The sequence below is a fragment of the Triplophysa rosa genome, linkage group LG17 (genome assembly GCF_024868665.1).
Source record: "Triplophysa rosa linkage group LG17, Trosa_1v2, whole genome shotgun sequence".
Lineage (NCBI taxonomy): Eukaryota > Metazoa > Chordata > Actinopteri > Cypriniformes > Nemacheilidae > Triplophysa > Triplophysa rosa.
Window position 1 is genome coordinate 22,656,568 of NC_079906.1, and position 9,870 is coordinate 22,666,437.

The 9,870-nt window shown below is 40.5% G+C and overlaps 1 protein-coding gene across 4 annotated transcripts; it reads left to right on the forward strand.

Annotated features, from left to right (window-relative positions):
* The first annotated feature begins 30 nt into the window (after positions 1 to 30).
* vdac3 (voltage-dependent anion channel 3) lies at positions 31 to 9,849 on the forward strand. Of its 4 annotated transcripts, XM_057356067.1 has the most exons (11): positions 31 to 109; positions 2,069 to 2,155; positions 3,079 to 3,150; positions 3,662 to 3,711; positions 5,325 to 5,327; positions 5,768 to 5,920; positions 5,998 to 6,050; positions 6,201 to 6,428; positions 7,899 to 8,049; positions 8,980 to 9,037; positions 9,123 to 9,849. In XM_057356067.1, the coding sequence occupies exons 2-11, from the start codon at positions 2,071 to 2,073 to the stop codon at positions 9,212 to 9,214; spliced, it is 945 nt and encodes a 314-aa protein (XP_057212050.1). In that variant the 5' UTR covers positions 31 to 109; positions 2,069 to 2,070; the 3' UTR covers positions 9,215 to 9,849. The 4 variants fall into 4 exon arrangements, with proteins under 4 accessions (XP_057212050.1, XP_057212052.1, XP_057212049.1 ...); XM_057356069.1 differs by lacking the exon at positions 2,069 to 2,155 and having other exon boundaries at positions 56 to 109; XM_057356066.1 differs by lacking the exon at positions 31 to 109 and having other exon boundaries at positions 123 to 2,155.
* Positions 9,850 to 9,870: the final 21 nt, after the last annotated feature.

Below are 9,870 nucleotides of genomic sequence, written 5' to 3' on the forward strand. Positions count from 1 at the left end.
TACATAATGCAGGAGATGTGCAGATTGCGCATGCGCGGTGCATGTCTCCTTCAGTGTGCCCTCTCGCGCTTTGCAGAAGAACAGTAACACGGTCACGCGCACCGAAAGGGTAAGACAGGCGTTTATTCCTTTACTCTTATGCATGCTGCATCGATAAAAACACTTTAATGCACTCTAGAACCATATATGTGTAAAGATCCATGTTACACGATAGGTGCACATTTTATTTTTGACACCCACTGTATTTGAGATTGGAGACAGTACTGTGTTTCTTGGGCCGCAGATCACGTCGGTGATATGTAAATCTCGATCATTTTTCAATCACTTGTTTGTTTTTGTTATTTTTCTAAACTCTGACCGTCTGATTGACTTTGACAAATAAAGCACGTGAAACTTTGTATCAGTGCAGAGTCGCCGCGCTCTTTGATCTGCGCGCTAAATGTCACAATGTTTCCGCAGATTATTGATACAGAATCAGCGGAACAACGGGACGTCCGAAATAAACAAACGCGCACTTTTGTATTGATCCTGATGTTTTTTTGAATACGTCCTCGGCTAAACGCGTTATTGAAATAAATTGCCTCTAAGCGAAACGACCCCGTTATATGTTATTTGGGCGTTGTGCGCGCGGTCATGCGCAATGATCGCGTAGAGTTGCGCGACCTTCTTTGTTGTGACGTCGCCCAGTGCTGGGACAGTACTAGAAATCTTAATCATTCATAAAACACAAAGCCCGTTTATTTAGTCAACAACAATAATCTAAAACAGCAGCCAATAGTGCAAATACCAGGACTAAAACCGTGGGTCATTTATTTAACTATTGTACCATTGGGCTAAAACAAAAACTAAGGGATTGGCCAACTTGGATGGTGTCAAACGTGTATGTCAATCTATTAAGAGTCTGAACTGAAACTGTTCAATTAAATGTGGATCAGAAATAAAATGACATAATGTGAATAAAACCTTCTAACTGAAAGTGAAGCAGCAGATGTCAGGATAACACTTAACTTAAGCATACGTTTGGTGTTTAGAAAGAATATAAAGGGAGTCAGTGGCATTACATTCGGGCAATACATTCTTCATGTCCTTTGACCTTCTCTTCTGTTATGCTGCTTCTCACACACACACATCACACGGACAGTAATCTCCATCTGAAGATAACACACATGTCATCTGTATGAGTGTCAGTGTGAATATGTCTGATACGTGTTTTCTTCATCTGTGTCTGTTGGCAAACAGCATTGGCAGGTAGGTTTAAATGTCTTACAATCATCTCACCTGGTTTGCTCCACGTCATCATTGAGATTATGTGCTTGAGCGTCTCTCTGTGTCTGGAGGGCCGTTATTTATCCGTCATCATTAGACTGTTATTGGTGTAACCTAACAAAATCTCTTAAAAGGTACAGCAAGTCAGGTTTGTTCATGTTTTAAAAAACACAGCGGTTGATGCCACATTTCAGTCACTTCAGTACACGTGTGAGCACACAGAATGTGAGCGCATGTCATTTAAAACAGATTTGTTTTAGAATACGGTTGGTTTTTCATGAACAGACGGCTTCCTGCACCTTTAAGGAGGTTGTGTGGAGATATCAGTGTTGAAGAAAACATTCCCATTTCGTAACGCCTCACGTCACATGGAACAGCCGTGTCAGTTTGTCTTGACTATTTTTAGAGCATGTGTCTGGGGATCGGGGGAGGGGAGGGGGCGCTACACATGCTGATTCAGCACCTGGGGATTGACCCTTTATTAAGAGATGTGGGTTCAGAGGTTGCCACGGTGATGGGAGGAAAGTGGTACCCTCTTTTACCTAGAGCAGAACCTGTGATAATTTACCATGGTAAACGCACTTTCTGACAAAACACCTGTTAGTAAAGTTAGCCATATTTGGATACAATTTTGTTTAATTTTTGCATTATTTAACAAAATTGTAACTATAATGAGCAACTTTGTTACCATGGTAGATTGAGTTGGGACACGTGGAAGCACGTTGCAGGCTAACATAATGTTATGTATGCAGTCGGTGCACTCCTGGTGTGTGTTTAATTGTGAACTTTAACCCTCTGTAAGACATGTCTGAGAGAGCAAAGAGAATGGAGAAGAAACAGAATCACACGCAGGTGAAAACCTGCGATCACTGTAAACCAAACACCTGCGGTGAGTCAGAGAGAGAGAGGGAGAGAGAGAGAGAGAGAGAGAGAGAGAGAGAGAGAGAGAGAGAGAGAGCAGGGGTCAGCGATGATGTCAGAGCCACTGGAGAAAGAGAAACAGACAGACAAACAGATGAACAGTTTGATGCTGAATCATGAATGAACTGAAACGCTCCAGTGTGCTTCTGACGTCATTGCATGAAACTGTTCTGGGTTCAACTCAAGCTCTGCTTTTTACATGTTTTTGTATAATGATATCATATGTTTTTTCTTACAGTTTTTTCTTTTCATTTTTCTCTATACTACCTCATATACTATTTGATGTTCATTGGATGTAATGTGTTTGCCATTTAAAAAAAACCTCAAGCTCAGCTCTATTCACAGCATATGTGACATGACACAGTCCAACGTCACAAATTACAAAACCAATTAAACCATGGCTATTTTCTGTAATGGGTGGAGTTATGATACACGTGAATTCATGTAAATGAAATATATATGTTTCGTTAATTTTATAAATATGAGGAGTCAAAATTATTTTCTGAGCTAAACATCATCATGTCACAAAATTGAACTTGTACTGAACGCAGAACATGTGAAGCCCCAGTGTGTGTGTGTGTGTGTGTGTTTGTGTGTGTGTGCGTAGACATCACACGTGTAGTTGTGTGATGACAGTTAGCATTAGCTGCTAATGAACCAGCACTCATTAACACGTGATGATGATGATGTTAGCACTGCCTGTGTTCTCGTTCTCATTAGATGCTTTCTCAAGAAAGTGCACTGTTTTAAAGTCAAGTGCAGTGTTCTAACATCTCTTATTGTAGCTGCTGCTTTATGAAATGGTTTTGTAAATACGTTACACAGCTAACGGGATTCAAGCGAGTTAACATGTGGCTGGTGTGTATATGACATACTGACTCTCTCTTTCAGCAAACATGGCCGTCCCTCCTGCATACGCTGACCTTGGCAAAACCGCCAAGGATCTCTTCAGCAAAGGCTATGGTGAGTGACATCACAGCACTATATTGACCATCAATAAAACAAATCATTAAAGATTTCCATCACATCATGCATCGGCCACTTAGTCGCTCAATCATGAATTTATATCACAGACAGTAAATTACACTTGAGGAATAGATCGGGATGAGGAGCGGCGAGTTGTTGTCATGGTGATGTTAGCTGAATCATTACTCACCTGAGGACAGATGGTCGGCTGTGGTCAGTGACAGGAGACGGTTCTCTAATGGGCCGGGTCACAGATATCTCTCCGGAGATTAAGGGGACACATTTCCCTTCTAAAATCTCTCGGGAATCATAATGCATTCTGGAAACTCTCCCTCATCACACGCGCACACACACGCACACACACGCACGCACGCACGCACGCACGCACGCACGCACACACACACACACACACACACACACGCACACACACAAAAAAACAACGTCTGTCAAACATTTATCATGTGTATGTAAAATCATGTTGCGCTCTTAATCCGCATCTGTTTTTCAGGGTTTGGAGCCATTAAACTAGACCTGAAGACTAAGTCTCAGAGTGGAGTTGTGAGTCATTTGATCACTCTGTTACCGTGTTGCTGTGCTAATACTGTGGTTTATTGTCATTCCGTTATCTTGAAATACTTTATGAATCACATTATTACCATCTGATTTATGGTACAGCACGTTTTTGCATGTATTATTTTACACATCATGCTTGATCCTTTCCATATTTATGTGTACTTGTGAACATGCTTGGCAACACGCACACACGTTTGTTTGTATACATTGTGGGGACTTTACATAAACATAAAGATGTTTATATTGTACAGTACAAACTGTATATCACACAAACCTTTCTGCTTTAGACAAAATGTAGCTTGTTAAGAATTTTACCATCCTTGTGGGTCCTTATAATGTACAGAAGCTACACGCACGCACGCACAAACAGATTTTTATTGTGTTATTTTAGTTAAGTTGTGTGACTCAAGATATGCAGGATGTGTAATTATGTGTGTGATTCATGATCTCCAGTCCTCTGCTGTATTTGGGTCAGAACTGATCTGGGCCGGATTCACAAAACATTCTTAAGAAGAAAATTCTTAACTGCCATATTTTTTCTTAAATTCTGATTTAAGGAAAAAGTTAAGAATATTTTGTATTCACTGAAAAAAATTCACATTCTCTCTCTTAAAAAAAATCTCTCTCTTACATTGCGAAAGAATCCAAATTCTCGAAACAAAAGCTGTCGTAAACATCATCTTAAAGTTAAGATAGCCTCACTTTGTCTGAAATGTTAAAATGTACAGGCCATTGCACATTGAGTCCAAAATTTGCATCCGAAATTTACGCACGTTAAAAAATAAATACGACCTCACATTGTGTCAATCACATTTACACACATACATCAATTCGGACTGGGTTCGATTTTCTGCGTTTTTCGCATCTGTAGCAAGCATTTTGGGATGCGTTTTGACAATTCAGAGACCGTACAATGAGCGCCAAATACGAAAAAACGCATACGAAAATTTCAGACTCAATGTGCAGTGGCCTTAAGACGTTTTGTTCATGTATTTAGTCGTTTCACGTGACGCGTATTGTGTTGAGCCAGAATTGTACATTTTAATTGTTTATTCGCCATTGAGGAATTTTATATTGATATAATCATGAGAAGGTCTATCTGCCTTACTTTAGTTTGCATTATTAAAACATTGAGTGCTTTCTATATTTATTAGGGGGGAAAAAGTGTTATAATAAATATTATATTATAATAATGCTAACACATTAGCTAACATGCGATCATTAATGCCGTTAAACGCATCACACGTTAATACAGGAGAATGTGAGGCGCTTGTTACACAAAGTTTATAGGTTGGATAAATATACTGTTACCTCACGAGCAGTCGAGTGTAATCATTGACAAAGCAAATGTCATTTTATTCTCACGAAAAACATTAAGATGTTCTTAAGAAAATATTTGAGAACTTCTTAAAAACGTTGGAGAATCACACTTACGAAAATGATTGCGAACTTCCTATAATTGATCTTATCGGGAATTATGGTTTCGTGAATCCGGCCCCTGGCGTTCATGTGATCCGACATGAATGTGAATCTTTCTTTCCTCTAACTGCACACAATCTCTTTCTTCTCTGGCTTTCTCTCTTGGACGCTGCTGTCAGATGGTAAGACTGAGATTTGTGTTAGAAACAGACTGCTGAATGTGCTCAACCGATTCTCTGATATCGCTTAAATGTAAACCCAAAGCCTCATCGTTATAATGACCGTCTGCTCTTGACCTTCTGTCCTGTTCTTCTCTGCTCCTCTGCGGTCTATTGCATTAGTTGAAAAACGATTTGTTAGTGTGACCGAAAGTACCAAGTAAGTCTCTAGTGCAAAGATCCAACATCCAAGTCCAACATGATGGTCAAATTCAGGCTTTCTTGTGAATGTTTTGAAGAAAGAGATGATAAAACATGAAGCTGGTCGTGTAGTTTCTATAATGTCTACACCTCATAAAACCTGTTGAGAATCAGCTCTGTAAAAGCAGCCCACGAGTCATATTCCAGGTCGAAGGCGATGTGCTCTTACCGTTTTAACTTCATTTCTGTCTCTCGTGTGTCAGGAGTTCTCCACCGGCGGCTCCAGTAACACAGACACTGGGAAAGCGGCTGGAAATCTGGAGACCAAGTACAAAATGAAGGAGCTGGGCTTGAGTCTGAACCAGAAGTGGAACACCGACAACGTTCTGACCACTGAAGTGACTCTTGAAGATCAGGTACGTCTTCACAACACACAGACTCACGTCAACAGACCTTCTGAAGAGCTCAAACATGACGCTCTGTTTCTGTGCAGCTGGCCAAGGGTCTGAAGCTGGCTCTGGACACTTCATTTGTGCCCAACACTGGGTGAGTCACGTCCTCACATCATAACTCTCCTCTTTTATATCTCAGGAGTGGATGGACTTCTCAGTCCTGTGTCATTGAAGTATGGACTTGATCTTGCTTAGGAGAAATAAAAACAGAAAGCGTCTGTCTGTTCTTGTCTGGTATCTTCAGAAAGAAGGGCGCTAAACTGAAGACGGGCTATAAGCGGGACTACATGAACGTGGGGTGTGATTTAGATTTTGATCTGGCCGGACCCACGATCCACGCCGCGGCGGTTCTGGGTTATGAGGGCTGGTTGGCCGGTTATCAGATGGCTTTTGACACGGCCAAATCCAAACTCGCCCAGAACAACTTCGCTTTGGGCTACAAGGCAGGAGACTTCCAGCTTCACACTAATGTGTAAGAAAACGCTTTAAAAACATCTTTCACTCACTTTTCATTCCTCATAAACATCGCTGGTGCAGGATATGATATTCTAAAGAAATGTGTTCATAATCAGAGTTGGGTGTAACTAGTAGTTTAATGACTTTTCCCTTTAAAAAGTAAAGTAAGGGATTACTCTTCTTTTCCCTGCAATTTAATTACAGTTACTTCTGATGTAATTGAACTAAATACTGTGTAATGTATACAATAGTGGAACTGACATTAAAATTCTAAGTCTAACTTTAAAATGCATGCATTAACATACCTTTCTCACATTTGTAATACTTTCGTCAGTTTATAAGAGTACTTTATCTAGTTTTATATGATTTATTTAAATGAATTAAGAGCCGTTGCGTGTCTGTCCTTGAATCACTTAAGTTGATATAGGGTATAGAAAGTAATTAGTAATAAATAATTAAATACTTCTTGGCCAGTAATCTAATTACACTATTCGATATGTAATTAGTAACTAGTAATTAATTACTTTTTCAGAGTAACTTACCCAACACTGTTCATAATCAAACATCCCTGTCGTGACTTTTTATCTCAAGTCGCCAAAGCGTCTTAAAAGTGCTTAAAGTGACCGTTCACCCAAAAATGAAAATTCTATCATCATTTCAAACCTTTACGACTTTCTTTCTGCCGCAGAGCACACAAGAAGATATTTTCAAGAAAGTTGGTAACTGAACAGCGCTGGCTCCCATTCACATCTATTGTATGCACTCAAAACCAATGCAAGGGAATGGTGGCCCGTTAATGACATTCTTCAAAATATCTTCTTTTTGCGTCACACAGGTTTGAAATGACAAAAGGGTGAGTAAATGATGACAAAATAGTTTTTTGGGGGGCTGAACCATCACTTTAATGTTAACCAGTAACCAAATAACTAGTAATTGACTTTTAAGACTATTGCTGTAGGTTAATGTAAAATCTCTTTTTAATTAGTGCAAATATGTCACATTACAAAAGTGAAACAGGGTTGAAAATAGGGCTGTCACAGTAACAGAGTAATCATTTGACTTCTGTTGTTTGAAAACCGCAAATATTGTGCACATTTAGCTATTAGGAGTATCTCCACAATTACTCAACAAAGATGAATTTAATTTCTGGTTAATTTGGGTTTTAGAGGACGACCGAAAGATGGTTTAATATGCTTTATGATGAACAGATTATATTTAGATTTTCATTCACAAATAAACAATTGTGTGCTAAGCGCTTGAGGTGCTTTGTGTTTTTGATCAAAATAATTCCAGATATCACTGCACCCTGAGGCAGATGACACGATCTCTTATCTCATTCTCTTGCCTTTTCTGTTATGGTCACTTATTATTCATCGTCATGTTATCAGATCCCCAAAACCAACAATTAACCGTGAATATCAGATAAATAATCATCAGTAATGGTGATGTAGAGGATGTTTGGTTATTGTGCTGTTGTGTGTTGTAGTAATGACGGCACAGAGTTCGGAGGCTCCATCTATCAGAAAGTAAACAGTCAGTTGGAAACGGCGGTGAATCTGGCGTGGACCGCAGGCAGCAACAACACACGCTTCGGCATCGCCGCTAAATACCAGCTGGACAAAGATTCCTCAATCTCTGTAAATATACACACACACACACACACACGGCTGGTTTATTATCTCTGTGGGGACAGTCCAAAGGCATATGGACAGCTTTCCTGTAGCTCATTGGTTAAGAGTATGGCGCTAACAACGCCAAGGTCATGGGTTCGATCCCAGGGATTGCACAGAATTAGAAAAAAAAGTATAGTATGAAGCAATGTAAGTCGCTTTGGATAAAAGCGTCTGCCAAATGCATAAATGTAATGATTTTTATACTGTACAAACTGTATATTTTGTCCCCTACCCCTAAAGATCATAGAACACTTTTTGCATTTTTACATAAAAAAAAAAAATTTGAACGATTTATAAGCTTTTTTGCCCATGAGGACCTCAGTTTTGGTCCCCACCGGGATATACAAACATGAACACGCACACACACACGCACGCACGCACGCTCGCTCACACCCTAACAAACACACACAACCCAACACACACACACCCTAACAAACACACACAACCCAACACACACACACCCTAACACACACACACAACCTAACACACACACACACCCTAATACACACACACACACACACACACACACAGCCGAACATACACACACACCCTAACACATACACCCTAATACACACACACACACCCTAACACACACACACAGCCGAACATACACACACACCCTAAAACACACACACACCCTAAAACACACGCACGCACGCACGCACGCACGCACACACACACACCCTAACACACGCACACACACACACACACACACACAACCTAACACACACACACCCTAATACACACACACACACACACAGCCGAACATACACACACACCCTAAAACACACGCACACTAACACACAAACACACACACACAACCTAACAAACACACACACCCTAACACTCACACAACCTAACCCACACGGTTGAGATTTCTTCTGTGTCTCATAGGCCAAAGTAAACAACGCTAGTCTGGTTGGAGTTGGTTACACACAGAGCTTGAGGCCAGGTAACCCAAGTCTCTCTCAAGGTTTCTTCGACTTTCAATCAGAAGTTGTGTGTTATTGATGTAATCTGTATATTTCTCTCTGTAGGCGTGAAACTCACTCTGTCCGCTCTGATCGATGCCAAGAACTTCAATGCCGGTGGGCACAAGGTGGGCATGGGCTTCGAGCTGGAGGTGTGAAGATGAAAGACGACAGGCAGAGAAGAAAAAGACAACAGCAGGATTTCAGACACGCTTCCCTTTCCACCCGTCATTCGGCCTTAAAGACCCTCTCGTCCCGTGAGAAACAAGAACATCAGACACGTGTTCCGGAGCTACACCCATCCGTCAAAACATCGCCATAACAACCGCTCTCCCTGAAGCATCACCATGACAACAAATGATGTTCACGGGTTTTAAAGTTACGTATCGTTTGTTTTGAATGGACATTTCTACGTGTTTAAATATTCAGATTCCGCCGGTCGTGTGGATTCAGTTCAGGTTAAACATACGGAGTATGTATGCATACTTATGTAAACATACATAAAAATGACGGTTTTTGATGTGTAGGAGAAATGTTGTTTCGTGTTTAATGAGAAATAAGAAAGAATACCAACACCCTGTCAATCACATTCATCTTTAATTCTTTATAATATTTATTACCAAACGTATGCTTTGATCTATTGTTTAAGCTTCTGTTCTGGTTTTTGCGGGCTGGAGATCTCGGCAGACAGTTCATGAGCGTCTCTGCAGTTGTTCTCTTCACTAAAGGTCCTGGTTTGTGTTACAAATGGAGAACTTGTGTGTCGTGGAACTAAATAAAGAGGATTGTCGAGCCTCGTGTGAACCGTCTTCTG